Here is a 24,255-nt window from a genome sequence, read left to right on the forward strand (position 1 = left end):
GAGAGCCACAGAAACCAGAAGTTAAAAGAGAAGCGATCTTCTATGTTCCAGCGAAATTTACAGTGAAGTGAAATCAACACGTCTGTTCCTCCTAAACATCAGGAGCATTAAAAAAAAAAAAAAAAAAAAAAAGTAGGGATACTGTATGAGATACGAGACGCGCTGCTTTCTAACTCCGCATTTCCAATTTTGCATTTTTAATCTTCTGTGTAGCCTTCCAACCCTCCTCCCCTAAAAACCCCAAAAACAAACCAAACAACAACTAAAAACCCAACTCACAAAAACAAATAAGCACCAGTCAAAAATACAAACAGACAAACAGAAAACAAAACACAACAAAAAAATAACACCAAAACCAGGACAAACTGCGCACTTCTACGTCATTTATTAATTAATGAAACTCCGCCCCGGGCTCAGGCCGGCCCGCGCCGGGTGACGCCACAGCCGCGACCCCGCGGCCCCGCCCGCTGCCGCCTGACCCGGGCGGGGGCGGTGGCGCAGGCGGGGCCGGGCCAGGCGGGGCCGGGCCAGGCGTGGCAGGGCTCGGCGCGGTGGAGGCTCCGGGTTCGGTGAGGTGGCCACGGGGTCGGGCCCTGCCGGGCTTTCGGGAGTCCCTGCGGAGCCGGGGAGCGCTAGTTGTAGCGGGGCGGGCAGGGGGAGGCACCGGAGCGGGCCGAGGCCGGGCGGCGGCGGCCGGAGAGCCGGGAGCCCCCGCGGATAGGTGGTGGGAGGGAGAGGCGGGGAGGGCCGGGATCTGGGCAGGTTGAGATGACCCTGGTGGTAAATAATGTATTGAATGTCTTGAGGGGTTATTTGTCAGAGTACTTCGGAAAACTGCTCCTTTTATTTTGTCTTGTTTGTTTTGTTTTTAAAGGATTCGTGTCAGACTATTTTGAGTTTCTTGAATGTGGCAAAACGTTGGTAGAGATCAGAAACCGGCAGGCACACATGGCTAATGAAATAGTATTAAATAGCAGTCTTACATAACGCTGAATTTTCCATGACGATCTTGCAATGTTTTGGAATGGTAGTACGATGTCTTTGTACTTCGGTGCTGCGAAAAACGTCAGTGCTGGGCAGCGCAGCTGCGAGATGAAGGGCATTGTCTGCCCTCCTGGTTCTCTGCTTTCTCTTTTAGAGAAGTGACAAGTAGGCACCCGGGGCCTGAAAGCTCTGTGGTGACAGCATGTGATGCAGGTGCAGAGCAAGGAGTCAAGAAGGAAGCTCTTTTATTTGGACAGAAATAATCTTAAAGCAGCAGTAGATGAGGAAAATTAGACGTGCTGGCTGAGTGAATGTACATGCTAGGATACCAGCCTGAGAAGATGTAGGTTGAAATGTCAGAGGATGGCAGTTTACTGAAGTATTTTGTAATTTTTTGAGGCGAAGAATTACTTTAATAGCACTAACTTTGTCTGTTGTCTAGTCTGTGATATTATCTAGCATGACAATTTTTTTTTCTTTGCTTAAAAACTAGGAGTAGGCCACCACTTAATGAAAAATTTAAAGCATAAAAGCATAAAAAGGTAAATTTCTTAGCTAGTACCTGGCTTGTATTAGTTTATAGTCTAGATACCATTTAATTCTTTCAATTCCTGGAAGTTACTAATACTTTCTTACTTGCTCTTTTCATACAGAAATAAGGCTTAAACAATTGTGTTTGCATGGTACTTCTTAGTTGGTGGCTGAGAGAAAAACAGTTTGAGAAATTAGAAGAGCTCTTGGATTATGGGTGTTTTAGTTAGGGTTTTTTTAAAATTTGATTTGCATTTTCCTCCACTACTCTCCTTCAAAAATAGTGAGTTGGCAAGTGTATCTGCCTCTGTCAGTCAGGCTGTTTAATCCTCTTAATAAGCCTTAGACTTCATGTTTACAGTCTAGCAGTGAGATCCACCATTGACCTGTATTTTTGTTAATACACATTACTTTTTAATGGAGTGGACTTTCCTGCTTCAGAGGAAGGATGGGAAAGATGGTAGTTTACAATGTCAAATTAAACTCAAGTTTCATTGTTGCACTGTAGCATCCTTTGGTCAAGTCACTTAAAACCACAGAGTGTATCTGTACTGGTAGAAGAAAAAGGGCTCAAGTTCTCAACTGATCTGTGATTATCTACAGTGCGCTTTAGCTCTTGCCTCAATTTTGGACTGGCTTTCTCTGAGACAAAGTTCCTCTGAATCTTAATTAACACTAAATGGTACAGATCTGGGCTGATCTGAGTAGGCCATAGGACCAAAGATTAGCTTGCAGTGCTCTCAGTATTGTAATACACGTTTTCCCATTCATTACAGCTTTAAAACAGAGGAAATGAGATTCAGCATTATACAGGAGTGGATTACTTCTGTAATAAATATTACAGGAGTAAATATTAAAACATATACAGATAAATATTAAAACATGCAGGACACTTAAAAGCCATAATAAGATCGTACACTGAAAATAATAGTGAAAAAGGATATTCCTTGGATAAGATTAAATTGCTATTTAAATGCTCTCTTTCAGAGAATATTCTTGTGTTGTGAGGGAGCAATTAGATAAGCTTATTTAATACCATCCATTCTTTTGTATTAATTGTAATCAATTATTAAGAAAGGATGAAATTCAGTTCTTTGGGCTGACTTTTAATTCTCACGTTTAGCTTGAAATCCACTGTGATGTCTTTCCTTCATTTCCAAGTGCTCTCCCAACCAAATGCGTTATTTGGAGGTGACTATGCTGCACATACACTGCAAACTTGGAATGTTTCAGACAATCAGAGCTCCTGAGCCAGCTTTTGTAGCTGTGCTGTGCATCAGTGCTCTGTGGACACTGATGGTGCTGACATCTCCGTTTCCTTACAGACCTTTTCTAGTGTTATTAAAGACTGAGCTTTAGCAAGAGCAGTGCTGTTGTCAGTATGAGAACTATACAGTGAAGAGTAAATGAATTAAATATTTAAGTTGAAATGTAGTTAGAATTTTACTTGATGTCACTTCTTGTTATATACTAACAATCACTAGCAAAAGGATTATTTGAAACCTGTAAAGTATCTTTGCATTAGCCTCACCCAGAAAAAAAAAACCAAATCAATAAACATGGGTCAAAGGGGACTTGTACTGCAGTTGTGCTCACACCAATGAATCATTTACTTCAAGCCTTGAGAAAGGACTTTATACAGGCTTGGGGATACAGGCACAAAAAATCTTAAACCAGTACATTTTGCTCAATAGAAAAGTAAATGGTGATGATAGATTGAACTTGTCTGTCCTTCTCACTCTTCTAAACATTTTCTGTGTTTTAAGAACCTACAATTCTCAAATCAGAGTCCTAAAATTCTCAAATCAGAGTCTTTACTGTTAAATTGGTTTTCATCTTTATACCCTAATTAAAAGGAAAAGTGGATTTTTCAATAGTAAATACAAGTGTTGACACAAAGTGATGTGGTTTGGCTGTCACCCGGTTTTTCTGCTGTAAGGATCCAGCTATATTCACAACCTTGTAAAGAGTTCTTTTCAATTGCTTTTACTCTAATTGTTTGCTGTTGTGCCAGTCAGGAGCATACTTTTAACTTCTAAAGGTGATGTCCTTGGTGGTTAGTAAATACACACTTAGGCCAGTGTTGTTCTTTAGCTTAAAGATGCTGAGCCTCTTGGCAACAAGTGACTGCAGTCAATCAGCAAACTCTCCTCTAGCCCAAAATTTGCTACATGATGGGCAGTGAACCTGGTGGCTTGAGCCACTACTGACCCACTTGCCTAGGCTGCCTTCTCAAGCACCTTTGTTATATTCTGAGCTATGTATCTGTTGTTGTACTGAAACCACACATCTTGACTTGAATGTGAAATTGGATTCTGTAGCATCATAAAAACAGATGCCTCCCAGATTACATGGCACTTCTGTTGTGTGACTGCAGATGCATGTTACCTAAATGCTCTCTGCATTTTCATTATAGAGTGTGGGAGTATAACACAGTATTCTTTACCTCTTTAAAATCTTTTCATGACCTGCACTTCATAAGTTTCTTTGTTTTTGTTGGAGTAGAGGAAGGATATTTTCCAGATTATTTTTTTTTAGTTTGTTGATAGTCTAAAACAAGAAGAGACATTAAGTAAACTTAAATGTAGGTACTATTTCAGGATTTTATTACAGGTTTGGATTTAATTTCTTTTTTCTTTCCAAATAATTATTATTACTGATCTCCTTTCTTCTTTTCACCCATTATATTTTTAGAGACTAATCCAATCTCTTAGCCTTTATTGTATTGCCTTGGTAAGCCAAACCTACACCTTTCTAGGGAAGAGTGATTGATTCATCAGAGAAAAAGCCTGCCCACCTCTTCCTCTTCTGGCACAGCTTCCTTGGATGTCGCTCAGTGTGAATTCTCACCAAAGCTCTGTACCGTGGTATTAATGCTTCTGCCCATGTAATGGATGTATTTTCAGTTTTCCACTTTTGTATTTTACTTACCCCCATGTTTTCTGTGGCTTAATATCATTGTGATTGACACGTCTCCTTTCTTTCATCTCCCTTACTGCAGAGAATCATGGTTTTGCTTGAAAATATCTGCTCTTTAATTTTATAAAGTATCCCATTTTTGTTTGATCGTTTTTCTCTTCTAGTATAATTGCCTGCATTTCCTCTCAAGGCTGCCAGCAAAAAACCCAAACCAAATCCAAATTCATTGGAATTATTTGTATTTCCTGTGTTTGGCCAAGACTGACAATCTGTGTACAGTTAAAACAATGAGTTAACACATTTTAGAATTCAAACAAGCCTACTGGATTCTTTTCCACACTTCAGTTGAAATACATCAGGCGTTTTGAGAAATACATTCTGAAACAGACTTAGAACCTGCAAATTTTTGTACATGTTGGTACTTCCAATTTTTGTCACTAGGGGTGCAAGGATTGTAAAACACCAATTGCCTTTTCTCACTCTATAAACACTGTAAAGGAAATAAGCAATTCCATGTTTTTATTTTGTAAAGCACAGCTTTAACTGTTCAAAGTATATCACAGATTTGTTTGTTGATGTTAGTTGATCAAGATCTAAAACTCTGTTGAGTGCTTTCTCTTAAATTATTCAAATGGAAATGTACTGTTTGTAAGTTCAGCCTTTATTTAAATACACAAAATGGTAACTGAATTTTTTAAAACCTTAGAGATGTTTTGGGGAAAGTTAGATTTTTTAAAATTTATTTGTTTATTCCTCTTGTTTGCTACTGATCTTGAAGATGAGAAATTTAGTATCAGGCATGTCCATGTTCTTCTGATGTTTAATTATTAAGAAATAAATATCTGTGATGTAACTAGTTTTGATAGTTATAGATTCCTTGCTGTCTTGGAATCATGTCAGCTGAATCTGAATGTTATTAGGAGATAACATATCAGACACTGTTCCAAGCAACTAGATAGATTTCTGCTAATACAGGCAGTAGGGTCATCATTAAGATGACATTTTATTCTAAGGTAAACATTGTTTGGCTTTCTCTCTGTATATTCTTATTGATTTTTATTCCAATTTGCAGTAATGGAACAACTGCCAGATCCGGTTATGCAAGAAGATACAAATATTAAAGCCATTAATGAAGAGTACAGGAAAGCCTTTATTTTTATCAATAAAGGACTGAATACAGATGAACTGGGTCAGAAGGAAGAGGCAAGAAGTTACTATAAGCAAGGGCTAGACCACTTGCTCCGGGGAGTTAGCATCCCATCAGAGGGTCCTGCGTGTGTAGGGTCCCAGTGGGAGTCTGCCAGGCAAATGCAACAGAAGATGAGAGAGACCCTGCAAAATGTTCGTGCTCGACTCGGCAGTCTAGAGCAAAACACCCCACCAGTACAAGCATCTCCTGCTATGATGGATACCCCTCCTGGGGTGCCCAAGTTGTACCCCTCCATTCCTTCCAAAGAAAAGCCAGAAAGACCCCCTTCCCCTAATTCTCTGTTTGTTCCACGTCAGTTGCCTGCAGCAGACGGAAGCGTTGCAGCTGTGAGTCAGGGGCAAATTCCAGCTATGAGTCCATCATCTGCAAAACCTCTTTGTCTGCCAAATGAAGCACCTCCTGCCTATACTCCTCAGGCTACCAATGGCCATTTTACTGTGTCCTATGGCACAGACTCTGGGGAGTTTTCTTCTGTCAGTGAGGACTACTACAACAACAAATGTACTCAGCCACCTCCCCTGGAAAACCTGGGAGTGGATGCAGATGAGCTGATCTTGATTCCCCAAGGAGTACAGATATTTTTTGTGACTCCTGATGGGCAGGTTAGTGCTCCTTCATATCCTGGATATCTGCGCATTGTCAAGTTCTTGGATACAGATAGTGAAGCTGCTCGGAATCGTCCACCGGCGTTTCTTCAGGTAACAGGAAAATAATTTTCTCCTTTAATTAAAATTTTGAGAACTGTCATAAATCTCTAACAGGCAATCCTCTTAGGTTCTTGCTCTTGTGAGCCTCAAAATCTGTGTGATAAAACGAAGGATGTTACAGGTGTTGCAGAAATGGTTTTGCAGGTACAGGTGTTGCAGATACACACTTCTACAACTCTTTCTGTGAAAAGCACCTCTGTGTCTTCCACACCAGAAGTGCTCACTGTTCTGGTGAATTCTAGTGTGTAAAGGACTTGACTTAACATGTCTTTCCATTTCATAAAATTGACTTATTTTGTCATGTATAGAAGACATTTTGATTCACCTGTTGTAACAAATCAGGATAAAATGGGGTTAGGTGCTACCTGCTTCGTTGTCAATTAGTGATAAGCTATTGCAGTTACAACTGATAATTTGAAATTTAAGGGTCCATGTTAATCAAGACTCAGAACTACAGATAAAAAAGACACATCATTTTTACTTTTTTAGTCCTTACTTTCTACATGTGGGCATGTTCTGTAATGAACATAATATTTTTGGTCTGGATTCTGGCTTTGGATCTTCTTGTTACAGCTAAAATTGGCTGGTTTTGGGGTCTGCTGGATCCTGATTTGGAGTCTGTGGGTTCAGCTCCACTTGTGTTAGGTGTCTTCAATAATAGGCCAGTGACAGCCATGCATTTCTATTTGTCCTGTCATATAAACCTGTCCCTGAGATCTCCAGAGTGGTCCAGGCACTGTGAATCCTGACTTGTTCGGCAGTTCTTTTCTTTTAGACCTCAAGATGAGACTTCAGTTAAGAGAGTACCAGCCTGAATTCTAGTCCTGTGAAAATTAATATTTTCTCTATATTAGACTGTCAGAACTAATCAAGAATGATAGTTCCAGAATCACATGGGGATTGTTTTTCTTTTTTCTTTTTTTCAAGATGGCATAAGGCTTTTTATTTTTCATCGTAGAATCATAAAACAGTTTGAGTTGGAAAGGACTATAAAGATAATTTAATTCCACCCCCACTGTCATCAGCAGGGAACCTTTCACTAGAAGGTTCCACTAGAAACTTCATGGAAAATCAAGTTTATGGCATGTTTCAGTATGTTCTGCCTATCTTTCTTTTTAAAATCATCCTTTGATTCTATGTACTTTTTTTTCCTAGGTTTGTGACTGGTTGTATCCTCTGATGTGTACCCAGTCTCCTGTTCTGTGCTGCAATACTGGGGTCTACATGTTCCCCGACACGATGTCCCAGATACCAGGGTCCTACGTGGGAGTAGTGCTGTCTTCAGAACTTCCAGCAGCTGACAGAGAGCTGTTTGAGGATCTGTTAAAACAGATGTCTGACCTACGAATCCAGGTAAATTTCTGGGCAGTCTGTTATAAGCGAATAAGGAAAGGTATAAATCATCAATATATCCTCACATTTACATTTAGTTGTGTAAAATGATAGATTTTTGTCTTGATGGTAAGCTCATCTGTAAGAAATAGATAAAGTAGCCATGATAAAGCAGTGTTGTAATGAAACTGTAGGTCCTATGAGATGAGACAACAGAAATTTTAAAATACTAAATTGTAAGCACAGAGTGGAGTTCGAGACCATTTTTTATATTTTCTCTATTTTTCTGAAAGAGAACATAGGACCCAAAATGAAATTACGTGTTCAGGAGAAAGCATGCTTTTCCTTATGTGTACATGCACATAACTCTTGGCATAGTTTTGATGATGGCATTCTTGGAATATAGCGCCCAAACGTGTTTACAGTTCAAAAATGTTAAGCCATTTCAGAGAAGATCTGTGAAAATAGTATGTACCTCAGAAATCTGCCTTCCAGTGGGATCTCAAAGTAGATAAATCTGGTGCCTTATTGCAGTAAGATGTTGACAGGTAGAGAAAAAAAAAATACCCATAGTCTAAAAAATGTGCAATAAAATTCAGTGATTTGTAATAAAGTGGAAAATGTTACTGTAAGAGCCCTGGAGCATAATTTCAGGAAGAGTGGTGATCAATAACTACTTAAAAGATTATAGCATGATTAAATCTTTTCATGCAAGAATTTTCTTGATTCACCAAAAGCTGAATTCATTGATGATGAAAGACCAGTTTGGAGCATCCCATGAGGGTGGAGTTCTGTTAGGGTGTAAATCCTGGTGAGTTCAGCAGGGAATTTCACTAGCACAGGAGGCCACTAACTTTTCTTAAAAGAGGAAAGTACTACAGAATTATGTGATATTCACTCACTGGATAAAATTCTGTCATTTTTCCTGCGTAGAAGTAGTTCAAATTGGATATCTTATTAGTTCTATATTTTCTTAAAACTTTGTGGTTTTGTTAATGTTCCTTGATGCGATGTCACAGGTGCCAGGATCCCATGAGAGAGTAGGGTTACCTTCAGAGCTCCCAGCAACTATAAGAGCACATTTTGAAGATAAGTTTAAACAGAGATCTGGCCACAAAGTCCAGGTAAATCCCAGGACATTCCAAAATATTATACTAAAAAAAAAAAAAAAAAAGTCACAGAAATGCATGTTAGAATTGCTGATTTGATTGACAGCATCTGTGTATGCTGTGTCCTGTGGTTATTTTTTTGTTGGATGGCTTTTTTGTGTTGTTTTTGTTGTTTAGTTTCTTGTCAAACACCAATTCTGTTACTGTAGCTTGCCACATTTCAAATCAGCATATTTCTGAAGTCTTAAAAATTGTGATATAGCACAAGTATTCCAAAGCCTAGTCTGATGGCCATTTAATATGTCTGTTTTACATAGTAATTGTGAGGATCTAATTGACAACTATATTTAATATAATTGCAATACTGAGTCCCCTGTCCTGTTAGAGAATCCATTTTTGCTCCTTAGGGTAGATCTTAGAAGTCTTGTTGACTGGTTTTCTTTATAGTGTCCCAGCCTGTGGCATAACTAAATTACATCTGGAACGTAGTTTGGGTTTTTTAATAGTTTTTTTTTTGTTTTTACCTATAGCTGTTCATTGAGGCTGCTGCTCAGCCCTCAGAGTGTTATGGTCACATGCTGAAGATATTTCTTGAACCCCGAGATTTCACATTGCTCTCAAGCAGGAAATGATGATGTAGTACATGTTGGTGATACATTGTTAACCTTCTGGGTAGCAACCTCCTAAGGTTTCATCTACTCTTTCCTGTTAATGTTGGTTTTACTACATGTCCTGGTTTAGGGCAAATTTGGTAGAGAATCTCCAAAGGGGAGCCCCTCCAGTAAGCAAACCCACACGGCCCCTCCCCCCAACCGGTTTGGGAAGAATTCCTCAGAGAGAAGTGGAAAGAACCTGTTTATTTAACAGGCACAGCCCCTCCAGCACACAGAATGAACAATACCGGATGACACCACTCTGAAAAAGATGACAAATTCAGAAAGTCTCTCTTGGGGGTGGTCGCTCTGTTCTCAGTCCCTCTGGCACAGGGGTAGCTGCTGCAGGCCACAAGGTGCAAACTCTCAGTGTTCCCAGGTCCCAGTTTGGAGCAGGTTCAAGTTGGTCAAAAAAAAAGGAAAGAAGAAACAGTCCAGGAAGAAATTTGGACTGTTTAGCTAAACTAGCTAATGAGCAGAAGCAAAAGCAAGCAGAAGCAAAGCAGAAGCAAGAGCGAGAGAGCAAAGCAAGAAGCAAAAGCAAAAAAGCCAAAGCAGCACCATGTACTGCCCTGTCTCTGTGTCCCGCCAGCCATGGGGGAGTAGCTGATAAGAAAACCTAAACAAAACTTTCACTCTTCAGAGCCAGTCTTAAAGGCACAGAACATAATATCCAGCATAAACAGAACACATGAATGGGGATCATAACACCACTCTAGGACACTACAACATTCAGCATGTGCAATACCGTGCTTTTATATCCAGTAAATATTTCACTGGGATTTAAGAATTACCTGTAATAGCAAATACTGTTCTGTATTGTGTATTCTGAGCCTGTGGGTTTAATCTATAAATGCTCTCATTTACACTCTTCTAGACTAAACAAAAATGTTTTTTCTTTCTGTCATTAACTAGCAGTGCTTTCAATCTTTGAAATGCTTGAGGGGCTTATTTACTTTTACATTGGAAAAGTTCTCTTAACAAAAACTTAAACATATTACATTTTTTTGGGGGTTTCTGTAGTTAAAGTTTAATTATATCTTGTCTGTGAACTGTGTAAAGTGATGTTACACATTTTAGAAGTGTTAAGCAGCCTGTGGTAGTGGTTGCTGTGTTTTAATGATTAACATCTACTCCAGAAACAGTAGAGTTTGACATGAAGTAACAAAGAACCTGGCCACCCAGCCTTAAATAGGGGTCAGTACTGTGCACAGTTTGATGTTTTCCTTGGCTGTGCCAGTCTGAAAAAGCAGCAACAGCACACAGCATGAATAATCTCCTTTATTTTTGAATTTGGGAGGAGAGAATGAGGAACAAAACAACCTCAACAGCTGCATTCCTTTAGTGTAGCTGGATTCTCTAAACAAAGACTGCAGTTCCCATGCTGAATAACAAAAGAGTTGACTTCTGTCTGAGAAGATAAAAATGAGAGATGGGCAGTCTCTTATCTGTTTTGCTGGTGAACTAGTAGTGTAAATTTTCCCTGCTTAGTTATTTGGCCATATGGCTGCATTGGCAAGCAAACCTTTTCATTGTAGCTGGATGAAAAAAGTGTACAAAAAAGCTGACCTGATAAGCTTTTTTGGATGTCTAGAATTTTTGTGGAAAATGTAATTGAGCGTTAAATTTAGCTTGAGTTTCTGTACACTTACCCAAGGCATGCACAACTTTAGTATTATTTGACAGTGGATGTGTATGATCTAAACCAGAAATACTGAGGATATGTTGCAAAGTAGATGCTCAGATGTTTGCTTTCACTTGCCAGCCTTCTGAAGCCTCTAGTGATGCAGTTCACTTGCCTCAGACTGTACATATCCAGCCACAACCTGAAGAAGCAGAAGATCAGAAAGAGTTACCAGAATGGAGTGAGAAAGTTGCCCATGGAATCTTGTCAGGTACAGCTGTAATAAGGGGACTTGTGTTAAACAGAAACTAATGTTAGTGACATTTAAATAGTATTTTCACCTAAATGCATGGGTGCTGATAGAAGCGGAGTGATCAGAAGTAGTTGTTCACTATCCCAGTGTTGATCCTCTAAAGGATGCCTTGATGACCCTTATAAAAAGCATGCAGAATATAAATCCATTGCCAACAGTTTGTTCATTGCAGATGAGTTTGCCTTCTCGTTTGACTCTATTAGAATATCAACTGCTGGGACTCAAACCACTGTGACAGAACAATTTTACCCCTGTATGAACATATATTACAGCAGGCATCTGTTGTGATTTCTGCAGATAAACATGTGGGTTTTTTCCTCTGAGAACCTTTGGAATATACTGATGACCAACAGGTGATTGTACGTGAATCTGCAAGGAGGGCTAGAGGGTTGGGTTTGTATGTTTTCCTGAGTGCTAATAGCATTGAGATGTGCAGTTCTATCAATTCTAACTCAGCTGGTGCTTGCATATCTATGAAAAGACTGAGTATCTGAATTAGGCTGACGTTTGGATGTGGGCTGGCTGTATTAAATAAAATGAATGTAAAAAGTGGTGGTATAGGTGCAGAAATTACTGCAAGACTTCTGTGCTGTCCCATTCAGGGGAGAATATAATTGCAGACTCCAATCAGGAATGTTTCTAAACATTACTGTTTTGCAGAGGCAGAGGAGGGATAGATGAAGCAATTACAGTCCATAATATTGTACATACTAAGAAAAACAATTTTTGCCTTGAAGGTGCATCTTGGGTAAGCTGGGGCCTAATGAAAGGAGCAGAATACACGGGTAAAGCTATTCACAAAGGAGCTTCTAAACTGCGAGAGCACATTCAACCAGAAGAAAAGCCTGTGGAAGTCAACCCAACTGTAGCAAAGGGACTTCACGTAGCAAAACAGGCTACTGGAGGAGCTGTGAAAGTCAGCCAATTCTTAGGTAAAAATTTCCATTTCATAGAATATAATATTTTTGCCTTAAATAATACAAACTTTGTAAAATGCAAGCTGGTTTCTCTAGCCAGTAAACTAGAGGAGTTACTGACTTGATAAAATTCAGAGATCAGTAGTTTGTGCCTCGTTACCACCTGCAAGAGACATGCTTTAAGGCTACTATATATTACTTGGCCTTGAGACATCCTTTTCTTTCCTAAAAGAATAGTCTGTATAGTCTTAAGTTTGACATGCTTTTGAAAGTTTTAGACAGTTAATTCAAAATGTTGTATCTTTTTTTTTTTTTAAAGTTGATGACCATGTTTTTAAAACCTCTACTCTTACTGGTTACTAACATAAGTAACAAGAGAATGCGTGTGTGAATATTTTTAAACATGCACACCTGAAACAAGTCTATCTGACTATATATAAATATCAAAATAGAAATGGCCTGGTATTCAGAGATGCTTGGAAACCCTAACAACTCACAGTAACTTAATTTTGTTATTTATTTGGATATAATGTTTATATTTACTGTCTAGTGACTCATCCAAGTTTAAAAGTAAATGGTGCTGATCTTATAAAACTACTTTGAAGAGTTGGAATGCTTGTAAGAAAGACTTCTACAGAAGACAAGTCAGGAAAGCAACACCTTATTCTCTATCTACAAATTAGAGATAACAAAGCAGTTTGTTGAAATCTGAGTGTGAGATGTGTATATGTGTCTTTTAAGGCACTTTTTATTCACAAGCCAATGTTACTTGTTTCTTAGGATTTGCAGCTATGTAGAACCTGAAAAATAAAGTTGCTTTGTATCAGTCGGGCACTTACATGTGGATTAAAGTCTGTCTTTCATATAAGCATATTTAAATAGAAACATCACTTAAGACTTCAGTGAAACTTCCTGTTAATCATGATTAAAGATTTTTAAAGAAGGATGTTCTATGTTCTCACTAAATAACCTGCATGCTATTGTTTTATGGTAGTTGAAGGGGTGTGTTCTATAGCGAGTTGTGTTGGAAAGGAGCTGGCTCCACACGTGAAGAAACATGGCAGCAAATTAGTTCCAGAATCCCTAAAGAAAGATAAAGATGGCAAATCTACTTTTGATGGTGCTCTGGTTGTAGCAGCAAGTGGAGTTCAAGGTAATAAAAATTCCTTACACTTTTTAAAATTACATATTTTTAATGGTATGAACTCAAATAAGCTGATTGTTTCTACAGGGTTTTCAACAGTGTGGCAAGGTTTAGAAAGTGCAGCGAAGTGCATTGCTAAAAGTGTTTCAACTGAGACTGTAAAAACGGTCAAACACAAGTAAGTTGTGTTTTTATTGTTTTCATTTTCTATAGCACACTGTTATTGTCTCTGAATACTGGCAAAAAAAGCTTATGAAAGTGCAGGGAAGCTAACTGAAATGCCTCCTTTGCTGTAATTATGTAGCACATGATAAGGTGGTAAGCGCACAGTTATGAGGATCTCTTGTATGCAAAAATCTGAAACGAGTAAATTATTGTAGGAAGTATTTTTTTAGTTCTTTATAGAAGTATTACAGCTTCAGACTGTCTTACAAACAATGTGCAGATTCATATCTTTGCTCTATTATATAATATCATTATGAAAAAATTACTGGTTTAAACCTCTGAGCTCTAATCCTGAATTTATGCAAACTTAGCTAAATTTGTGAAAAATTAAAGAACCTTGTCTGTCAGCAGGTTTGGCTAAAGCAAGGCAGTACAAAAATTAAGAAAATTTTGTAAGGAAATCTAAGGCATGTATAGCAATAATAGAACAGCCTCACTTGCAGAATAAAGATGTTCTTAGAAGAAGATAGTGGGGGAAGAGGACAATAACATTTGGGATTAAGATGATATTAAGTTGACGGAAAGATGAAAGCTGTATGCATGTGGAGAATAATGGAATATATTGAAATAACTGAAACATGAAATGCACCCCTCACAAAAAGGGCAGTAGATTTAATAGAAAGTGAAGAGTAAGCAGAAGCAAGCAGTTTAAATGGAATTGGTGATAAGTGTAGCAAAAGAGATATTTAAAAGGATTGCTGAAAGTGCATACAGGCTACAAGCCAATGGTAACAAGATAAACATCAGCATACAGTATTAAGCAGATTGGCATTTGGGATTGTATTGTGATGCATTTCAAATAGGAGGCTAAATAGCAAAGTTCTAGTCAGTTGTGGTTTATTGCTGATTTTTTTTTTTTTGCAGTAGGAGTGACAGGAGAAATTGTACTGGTACTCATTTCACATAAATTCACATTAATGTTTTTGTTTTAGATACAAATATAGGAAATATGGAGATCAGCAGACAACAGACACTAAGAGTGAAAAACAATAAGTAACTACCTGTTGTAGCTAACTGCAATATGATTGAAAATAGTTGATATGGAATCTTTAAAATCTATCCTTATAATTATACTAAAATTTTACATAATCTCCCTTCTGTAAGTTATTTTTTATTTCAATGACAGAGATGTCTGCTGCTCAAAATACCTGTGAAGGAGCTGAATTCCACTTAATGGAAACAAAGCTAAAGGAGCACCATCAGTGTCTCTAAATTAAAAAAAAAAATTAAAATTTAGCTGCAGTACCCTTGTGGATGGAATTTTAAAGAGATGCTCATCATATGCATGTTGATTAGAATGGGTGGGAAAATGTAGCTTCAGAAGTAATGTGTCTGCCAAAGTTCCATGCTACTACCTTTTTAAAACTATTTAAATAAATGCAGTGTATATATCTGCACAATTTTTTAAAAAAGAGTTAAAAATTATGCACTTCAGGCAGGCAAACTAAAAAATCAGTTATCAGACATTAGGAAGTTGTTACTTTTACTGTACTGGATAAGCTACAATTGTACTTTAAATGAGGTTACTTATTTTACTGATGCTGTACTGGCTTATGATGTTCCTGACATGAAAATAATCAAATTGACAAGTTAATCAAACTGACAGATACATCTGCTGTGAGATTAATTCTCTGACCTGCAAATGCAATGTTGATGATTCAAGGCTGTTGCTCTATCAGAGAATTAAAGGCAAAACAAAAAACCCACGAATTCTTTTTATTCGGTCTCATTGTTAGTTCCAACCACATGCTCTGGCTGCTCTACTGATATATTATAGATTTCTTGGATTCTTTGAAATTCTTTGCTTCTCTCTATTTTGAGGTCCTCAAAGAACCTCTTGTCATAACGAGCACAGGGAAAAAGTAACTCTGCTGACTGCTGGGATTCTGATGCTGCCAGGAATACTTCCCTTTGCCCTGGTTTGTCTGACTTCAGTGCTCTCTGGAGAAATGTCTGGCTATCCAGAACAGTTGGAGTTACTCTTGTCCTCCTTCATTGTGCTCTCTGTGCACAACTGAGTCCTTAGTGTGAGACTGCCAATTTGCCCACTAAAGCACAAAGAAGCTGGACTCACAGCCCATGGGATAGACCAAAGGTTTTTATCGCTTCATAATTTTCATTGTGTCCTCAAGACAGTTTTGTTTACCCTTTTGGAGTTCTGTATGATGCAGCATTCCAGGTGGGGGTCTCAGAAGAGAAGAGAGGGGCAGAATCGCCTGCTGGCCATGCTGCTTTGGATGCAGCCCGGGATACAGTTGGCTTTCTATATAGAGAGTGTAGGATTTTTACCTGAGAACTAAGGTGAAAAAGATCCTTTAGTGATTGCACAAAACTTTTCTCCCCTCCCTTCTTATCATTCTATAAATAGGTTTTTAGTCCTCAAAATTAGAGGGAAAAAAGGGAGAAAGACTGGAAGTGTTCTTGAAGAAAAAGAGAAGGAGCATATTGGTATTTTCAAAGAGCAATTGATCTGATAGAGGAGCAGCCTTTATTCAAATGGCTTCATAAATTCTAATTTTATTCTTTAGACATTTGGGCACTGTGCTTATTATTTTTTCTTGGTAATGCCTGCATTTTGCCTTTCAGAAGAATTCCAGTGAAGATTAAAATAGTAAGTATACAAATCTACAAAACTGCTCTCTTTCCTTAGGTATGGAGAGGATGCTGGTGATGCTACAGACAACGCTATGAATTCTGCAATCAATGTTGGTGTTACAGCATTTAACATTGAAAATATTGGTATCAAATCTGTTGTAAAGAGAACTGCAAAGGAAACCGGCCATGCTGTGCTAGATGAATATAAAGTATTGGATAATGAGAAGAAGGGTAAAAAATGAAAGCAATTAAGTACTTCTCAGAGCCTTACATTAGAGATTAAACTTCCTATTTAGAAGTAACTACACTGCTCATCTGACATGGAACATAAGTCACACTGTACTTTTCAAGCAACTGTTACTTAATTTAACAGGAAAATGTAAAAGTAGGAAGAGCATTTGAAAGAGGAAAAATGAAAGTTGTCACCTCCTTGTTCAGTACAGAACAAGGGGTTTAAACAACTGGATCAGGGCTTTAGGCAACTGGAAGTTTGCAGTTCATATACTTGCATCTTTAAGCACTTTTTCAAAATAATATATGGAATAATAGATTAATATAGAAATAATATTGTGAATATTTTTGTAACACTTTATATTTATAAAGAGGGTGGTGATACAGAAAGAGTAGGATGGCTAATTCTGGAATAAGTAAAATTACCAGTTTTGGCTTTATTACTATCCTTAAGAATTAGTTTTACTAATGAAGCCTTGTCTTATTTAATATGCACTACTAATATAAGCATTGTGTTTCATTGTTTCATAGAGAATTTCTCTTTTCACCTACAAAAAAGCTGATCTTACCCAAAGTTCATACTAGGAGAAATGAAAGACGAACCTCAGGTAATTAGGTAGTCATTCCCTTTCAAACTTTTTTTTCCTCATCCAGCATATAAGTAAACCAAAGATACCAAGTATTTTTTCTAAAAGGGGGTATTTACAGTTCTAGAAAAACACATTTTCCAGTTCACTTCATAGGGAATATACAAAGATTCTTTGAAATTCAGGTTTTTATGTAGAGAGAATAAGTATGGTTTTGCATAAATTAAAGTAATTTTCTGTGAAAATATTAGAGGGCACTGGGAAATTCTATGCATTCTGTACTTTTCAGCTGATCCAGAAAGATTTAGATAGTATATCATGACCTCATAATGGAAGACTCCTAATGTTTGAACAAATAGTTCTAATGGTCATCATCATTATTCCATTAAATTGATAGTTGCACAAGGGTGTGAAGTGTTGAAAAAGACAATGAAGACAAACCCTTTAAATTAAGAGTTGTATAGAATAGACACTTCTGTGTAGATTTGTCATCCCATTTGTACCACAGTATAAAATAACTCAAGATGTTAAATCCTTGAGATGCTTTGACACTGCTACTTATTTAACACTTTACTATTGAGTTTTAAAGCTACTTCACATTTTAATATTGGCTGGACCTACAACAGGCAGAATGCCAACAGCTTACAACTTATCTCCATTTCATGTAGATGGAGAAAATAACTATAAATTGTTGTTGGCAAGTGATATTTGTAGTAGATTGAAAAAATACAGTAACAACTACAGTCTGTTAGAATGGTAATAGGTGCATATTTTGTGGTGGCTACTGCAGGTGTGTGCTTAAAGTGAGAAATGTGAAAGAAAGGATCTAACCACTTGAAGTGTAACTTTGATTTATGCAAATAAAGATAAAATCTGTGCTTGACCTTTTTATGATATGAAGCTACTATATGGATCCATAAGTGGAAGAACTAGGACTTCTTCAGAAGTAATAAAATAGCAGTATTGGGGTGTATATATAGTATAAACAAGCTCATCAACTAGAGCTTAAATATTTCAAACTAATAAGTTCCATCCAAAGTACACTGCAACAATTTCTGTTACTATAGTCTGCCACTTGCCAGCTTGTGTAACCAGGTAAAGATTGCTGAAGACTTAACTAGCAAAAGCATTTTTTGTTGCTATGAGTTGTATTTACAGTAGGGATATAGGTATTTGTATCTTCTTTCTCCCTTGCATTTCAAGGTTTTGCATATAGCTCATACCGTTCAGTTTCATCTATAAACCATCAAAGCAAAAAGTTGCATTAAAACAACAGTTAAGATCAAGGTGTTACAGTCTTCAAGAGACCACATTGGAGTACATTGAGGAAAAACAACATTTAAATGCCATCAGTATCAGGTAGTGGTGTCCGGCTTAACCTGCTGTTGTTCTCTTCATGTGTATGTCTTTCAAAATGGATTAAAACTATTTTTTGAATGATGCCTACCCCTTTTTACAGTTTGTAATGTGATATATCCATGATCTTCCCTTTGACGTTGTTCCAAAGTTTAGTTAATTTTTCCAGCTGATAGTATGATGCTTGAACTTACCTCTCTTCACCTGCCACTTCTTAGGCCCAGGGCAGCAACTCCATAGGCTTCTCCTCCATTCTTCCACCATACACAACAGCCTTCTCACATTTACTGCCTTATCTCAGCTCTCCCTTTTATATATTAAGTTCCCAAAGCCTCCTGTCTTAGGTTGGCTTTCTATTCATAGCTTGGTTTTGTTTCTTTGAACATCTTTTGACACATGGAAGTCCTAGAAATTTTACTAAGCCATGTAGTGTATTAGCTACTATGTGATTTCCTAAGGCATTCTTACTTCCAAATTTATTCAAATGCTTTTCTGCTACAATACTGGTCTCAAACCTTGTCTTGAGAGGATTACTTTCAATGATCCCTAAGCCATTCTTATCTATGGCCATCTCTGGAATTTTCATCATTGTGTAGATATAAACCATGGTTCTTATCTCAAATATAAACCCCTGTATTTGAATGGATTCTTCTAGATTCCAAGGGTTGATTGGTTTGTTTAATGGTGGTTTAAAACCAACTTGGAGTAGCCTATTTTTAATGTTCCCTGAATAAATCCATAATCCTTTAAAAAGAATTGGTAAACCTACCTTCCACTACAAAAAAACATGCTGACCAGCTTTGGATAGAATGATGAGGGTTGGGATGGAGCCCCTGGTCTGTAATCCACCTCCTGCTCAAAACAGGTCCAGCCTGGAGCACAGTACTCTGGCCCCAATTCTGTTCATGTTGTGATTATCTCCAAGGATGGAGACTTCACAGCCCTTCTGGGCAACTTTTACCCAACGTGACTCTGCTCAATATTTCCCCTTTATACTGAGCCAAACATTTTTAAATGCAGGTGCATTCTATTGCGTACCCTTCTGCTGGAATCCTTGCCCTAAATCCTGGCCAGAAACGGGCAGCACGCGTCCAGCAGTCCTGGGGGTGGCTAGCAGCAGCAGCGAGCGGCAGCTCCGGCGTGGAGACGGGCTCAGCAAACTAGCCACCTGAGGTCACGACCTCCCGTGTCAAGGCGGTCGGCTTCATGCCTCAACCCTCGGACGAGGGAATAAAGAAGGCCGCCAACGAAGCCAGCGAGTGGATAGAAAGAAGGCAGCAAACAACCTCAGCGGAAAAGCGTTGGTTTATTGACCAACAAGGAAGTGAGCAAACCGGGGAATGGCTGAGAAAGTTTGCCAACGAGAATAAGGTGCAACAGGCTTAAATACAGATTGGGAAGACCCAGGCTAGACAGAAGAGATTGGACACACAGGGAGAGAGGCAGAGCATGGGACCAATGGGGCATGTAGGGAGGAGGGACAAAGGTGTGGCCGGGGCTCAGGGACCAACCACGACCCAGCCAGAGAAGAACCCTCTGGAACATGGGCCGGGTTGGGGGGTGACAGACACTTGTAGAGAGAGGTGGGCATATACGATAGACAAGGGAACTAGAATGCAGATTGGATGACATGGGGAGAGAGAGAGAGCGAGTGACAGGGGGCAGCTTACTCAACCATGGGAGGGACTGGCAAGGAACAAACCAACTTTGAAATAGTATAAAGGGGAGGGGAGTGGAACAAACCATCAAACAGTACATGAAACAAAACCCGTACAATAATTGAAAACCAAAGAAAAACGCATGCACTGCAACACCCTTCCATCGTGCACACTGGAGCAAACTTTGGCTTCGCCATCTTATTTAGACTTTCCAATTACATAGCTAATTACAGCATTAAGCTCTCCTTATGCCTTCTCTTCTCCAGCCTGAACAAAGGCAAGTTCCTGACCTAATGCAGCCTGTGGGACTTGTTTGGGAGTCAAAAGCTAAGCACTTCAGCATGTGTTGAACAGACTGGAAGAACCGTCTCCCTCAGGCTCCTGGCCATGCCCTTGCTATGGCAGCCCAGGAGCCCTTCAGTCTTGTTTGCTCTAAGCTGTTGGCGGCTCATGGCAGCTTCTTCACCAGGAAGGCTGTGTCTTCTACAACATTGCATTATAGACACTACTCCAGCCTTATTGATCCGTGGGCTTTACCCATGCCAGATACTGCGGTTTGTACTTGATTTTTGTTGAATTTCATTGGGTTTCTCCAGGCTGTACACCTACCCATGAATGGTCACCCTTTTCCTCCTGCATACTAACTGCTCCTCCCAACTCATCACCAAATTTGCTGGGCTGGTGCTCAGTCTTCCAGGTTGTCAATCAGGAATTAAGGGTATTGGCTCAGGTACTGATCCCAGAATCAAGCAGTCATACTGCTGATCTCTACACTTCAAGCCTGATGGCTCAGACAATTTTCCAGAAGCCTTATGAACCAGTTATCCAATCTAGAACGCACCAATTCAGCTATAAAAGTACTGTGGGAGACTACATGGAAGTCTTTGGTAAAGTCAAAATATACAACATCCACAGGTTTCCCCTTGCCCACACAGCCATTCATCATACCTTAGTTACTGGTGCTACAGAAATAACTTCTTTGTAGAAATTAATTTATGCTTTCAGCAACTGGGCTACCTTGCTTTTAGGTAACTCTAGGTGTTTCATGCCTTTGCATCTCATAAATACGCATTTAAGTATAAAACTCTGTTTTCAGAACACATTATGTTGTGACCAAGTTTTCTAGCTGTTCTTACTAAAATTTTTGAACTCAACCTATTAAAAGCCTTAAAACAATGATAATGCCTTTAGCAGTATCCATATACCTAATTTTAACCAATTCATTTGGAATAAAGAAATGGAGGAAAATTCTTTAGTGTTGCAAGTGTTATTATGTTACTGCTGTGGTTCTTAGAAATATTGATGGTTTGAAGTTTTACACACTATCTTGGTTTAGGGCAAATTTGGGAGAAAACCTCCAAAGGGATTCCTCTAGAAAGCAGATTCGAGCAGCCCCTCCCCCAACTGGTTTAGGAAAAGGTTTCTGGAAAAATCCTGTTTATTTAACAGGTAAAGCATTCACCAGCACAAAAAATTAACAATATTAAATAATAAAACCTCTTGTTGCTCCAAAGAGATGACAAACTCAGAAAGTCCCCTTCGTGGGCTGTAGGTTGGTTCACTCAGTTTATTATCAGTCTCTAGTGCTGGAAATGCTGCAGTCCAGGCCTGGACCGGTGGGCCACAGGGGCAAGTTCCCAGTGCTTTTAGTCCAGAGCAGGTTCAAACTTCAAAAAGAAAAACCACAGTCCAGGAACTTCTCTGCCTGAACTAGCTAAAAACTAACTAAAAGCCAAAGGAACGCTCTCTCCTGCCATCTGTCCGTGCTGCAGACAACACAGTCCAGGAGAAGGATGTGGGGGAGCAAATGCCATCCCTGATAACAAGCTCCACGCTTCTTCTCTCCCCCCCTTCACTCTTGGAACCAGTCTTTAAAGATGCAAAACTTATATCTGGGCTAAACAGATGAATGGGGATAAAATTCAGCATTATAAAGTCTCTCCAGAACACACACTCACACAAGACCTCAGTCCACAAGACACTTCTCTCACTTCAGTTCCCAAAGCTCGGGTGAAGCACCCAGTTAGACCTGCTGTGCTGTGCCAACCTGGCCAGTGTGGTCTGGGCTCATCCTTATGTGCACAGTGACCTGGTTCCTGAGAGTTTACCTGGTTAGAATACCTAGTAATCCCTGGGTGAGGGTGGAACCTGAAAGTATCTTGGAGAGGAGGTCAAATTAAAGTCTCCTGGGGTAGAAAGAGTATGCTGAGGGCGGGGACACAGCCCTCAGTTCCCCTGTGCCCTCTGTTCTCAGACTTCGGATTCCAGGCCTCTTCCTGGCTTTCTGAATGTGCCCACCCATTGAGAACAATTCATCAGGCTGGTTACATTAATCTTGAAGCAGTTGTTGACAAAAACTTGTAACAACAAAAATGGTTACTGATTAAAACCTTTGCTGTTAATATTCAGTACAGTCGGTGAGTTATGAATGCTAACCTAGGTCCAAGTCATTACTTAAATTACTGGTTTGTTATGAAATGTGTTTTCAATATGAATCTTAAAGAGGCAGCATTCAGTAATACATGAAAGCAAAATGAGCAGCTAAATTTAAATGCAGTTACAGTGCAGCACTTTTCTAAATTTGTTTCTTGATTAAATTATATCAGAAAATTCTGAATTCAACCCACACCAAAGATGGTAATTCACTGATTAGCTGATAGCATCAGTTATAACTTGAGACTCAAAAATCATCTCCTGTTCAAGAGGAGGAGTCTCATATATCAGACAAGTGAAATTAAAATTACTTTTTTTTCTTAGAATTAATCTTCCCACTCTCCATCCTACCATTGTACTCCCATTCATTAGGTCCTGCTGGATTAGTGCCCTGCTGTTGCAGTATCGGTGAGGCATTAGATTGGGTAATTCCAATGTGACACACTACCACTTTAGGATTACAATTCACAACATTTCAGGACTGGTTTATGCTATGTTAAAGTAATGGTAATACATAGCTCATGTTTTAAACTTTTAAATCAGTGCCTCTGTTACCCAGCAAGTGGTAGGGCTATGGCATTTGGCTTGCTACTCATGCAACAGAATTACTTGAAGTGAGAAAAACATACCCTTTCTCATAATATATCAGTAAAGGAAAATTAAAGTTCACCCCCTTCCTGGGAAAGTGAACATATAGTTCCTTTAGTGAGCATTAAGTCTTGTGAAATGGTGAGTTGATCTACGAGTGCACTAATTGCTCCCAGTTTCACCCTGTCCCTTGCATCGTCTGGTGCTTTCCTGTGCAGCTGGTAAGGCACTTCAGATCACCAACCAGCAGAAACTGTGGACATTAAACATTTTCCCTTATGTAAGTTTACAATGTTTCAGAAGCTGTACTGGCTCACTGTAGAGTTGCACAACTGTCAAAAGCTGGCACTGAAGCAGCCAGAGAAGGTGACAGGAAGAACCTGACAGAGTGATACCACTCTTACAGCAAATAATCTGATTAACACATCCCATAAAGATCTACCTTGAGAAACCCATGAACTGATCTGAAATTCCTTGTTTGAAAAATGCAACATCAAACATTTTTAAGCATCGAGACCATGTAAGATAATGAAAGTATTTTCCAATATATATTGACTAACCATTGATTTGATCAGTGATGATGATTAAGGCAGATTATTCTGAACTCTCCTGTCTCAAGTTAGGGTTTTACACACTGATTTGTGAATAGCACAGATCACAATTATCGAGCGTGCTAAAAGATGGGCTGGTCACGCCATAGGCCAGGTTCCACCACACTGTGCCTGCCTTCACATGTGGGTCACAGCGTCTACTTAAAATCGTGCTACTTCCCATCCAGAAAAAGTATTTTTTAAAACCTGCACACATTTGTGTTTCCCTAGGTCATGAAAAGCTCAGCACACAGTTCAACCTACACGGTCAAAACTCTAAACTGGGCCAAAGCTGTATCCTGTTTCCCCCATCCGTTTCTGGTGCTGCCGAGCCACATGCTGAGCATTTCGCTAGACAAGAGGACAGAACAACCCGTCAAACGCGGGCCGTCACAGCAGCGGCGGGCGAGCGCTGCTGCAAACGCGGGCGGACGGGACGGGGCGCCGCCCGTCGGGGCCGGGGCAGGTGCCGGCGGTAGCGCCCGACCCCGTCTCCCCTCTCGGCTTTTTCTGGGCAGCGGGAGAGCCGCGGGGACTGCGGAGTAAAAG

At 39.2% G+C, this 24,255-nt stretch overlaps 1 protein-coding gene across 3 annotated transcripts; it reads left to right on the plus strand.

Annotated features, from left to right (window-relative positions):
* Nucleotides 1-522: 522 nt before the first annotated feature.
* On the plus strand, nt 523-18,649 carry SPART (spartin). Of its 3 annotated transcripts, XR_004061104.1 has the most exons (10): nt 523-569; nt 5,507-6,342; nt 7,507-7,704; nt 8,703-8,807; nt 11,211-11,340; nt 12,120-12,314; nt 13,294-13,452; nt 13,531-13,621; nt 16,319-17,102; nt 18,285-18,649. XR_004061104.1 is itself a non-coding variant. In XM_030956839.1 (9 exons), exons 2-9 carry the CDS (start codon nt 5,509-5,511, stop codon nt 16,503-16,505), a joined length of 1,899 nt encoding a protein of 632 aa, XP_030812699.1. In that variant the 5' UTR covers nt 523-569; nt 5,507-5,508; the 3' UTR covers nt 16,506-18,647. The 3 variants fall into 3 exon arrangements, 2 of the variants coding, with proteins under 2 accessions (XP_030812699.1, XP_030812713.1); XM_030956839.1 differs by having other exon boundaries at nt 16,319-18,647; XM_030956853.1 differs by lacking the exon at nt 8,703-8,807 and having other exon boundaries at nt 16,319-18,646.
* The last annotated feature ends 5,606 nt before the right edge of the window (nt 18,650-24,255 follow it).

This window comes from Camarhynchus parvulus, chromosome 1 (assembly GCF_901933205.1).
Source record: "Camarhynchus parvulus chromosome 1, STF_HiC, whole genome shotgun sequence".
NCBI classification, from domain to species: domain Eukaryota; kingdom Metazoa; phylum Chordata; class Aves; order Passeriformes; family Thraupidae; genus Camarhynchus; species Camarhynchus parvulus.

What these genes read in the sequence shown, in the direction of transcription:
- SPART (XM_030956839.1), top strand. Translation starts at nt 5,509, where the DNA reads ATGGAACAACTGCCAGATCCGGTTATGCAAGAAGATACAAATATTAAA. An exon ending in TGTCTGACCTACGAATCCAG is followed by an intron (nt 7,705 to 8,702) that starts GTAAATTTCTGG and finishes GCGATGTCACAG; the next exon opens with GTGCCAGGATCCCATGAGAG. An exon ending in TGCCCATGGAATCTTGTCAG is followed by an intron (nt 11,341 to 12,119) that starts GTACAGCTGTAA and finishes TTTGCCTTGAAG; the next exon opens with GTGCATCTTGGGTAAGCTGG.